Genomic DNA, 278 nt, shown 5'->3' with positions numbered 1-278 from the left:
GCCCGGGGCATGGAGTATCTGGCCTCCAAGAAGTGCATCCACAGGGACCTGGCAGCCAGGAACGTCCTGGTGACCGAGGACAACGTGATGAAGATTGCTGACTTCGGTCTGGCCCGGGACATCCACCACATAGATTACTACAAGAAGACAATGAACGACCGCCTGCCGGTGAAGTGGATGGCCCCAGAAGCTCTGTTTGACCGAATATACACTCACCAGAGCGACGTGTGGTCCTTCGGGGTGCTGTTGTGGGAGATCTTCACACTGGGTGGCTCACC

General features: G+C 57.2%; 1 protein-coding gene across 1 annotated transcript; it reads left to right on the top strand.

The window, feature by feature from the left end:
- Nucleotides 1–6: 6 nt before the first annotated feature.
- LOC114818977 (fibroblast growth factor receptor 1-A) lies at nucleotides 7–271 on the top strand (the record flags this gene model as incomplete). The annotated part of the gene is made up of 1 exon (XM_029087110.1): nucleotides 7–271. A coding segment is annotated over one exon (265 nt), but the record flags the coding sequence as incomplete, so codon positions are not given.
- Between the last annotated feature and the right edge of the window lie 7 nt (nucleotides 272–278).

The sequence above is a fragment of the Antrostomus carolinensis genome, unplaced genomic scaffold (assembly GCF_000700745.2).
Source record: "Antrostomus carolinensis isolate BGI_N321 unplaced genomic scaffold, ASM70074v2 C12522980, whole genome shotgun sequence".
Taxonomy (NCBI): domain Eukaryota; kingdom Metazoa; phylum Chordata; class Aves; order Caprimulgiformes; family Caprimulgidae; genus Antrostomus; species Antrostomus carolinensis.
The sequence above is the reverse complement of the archived record's forward strand: the minus strand, read 5'-3'. Positions and strand labels throughout refer to the sequence as shown.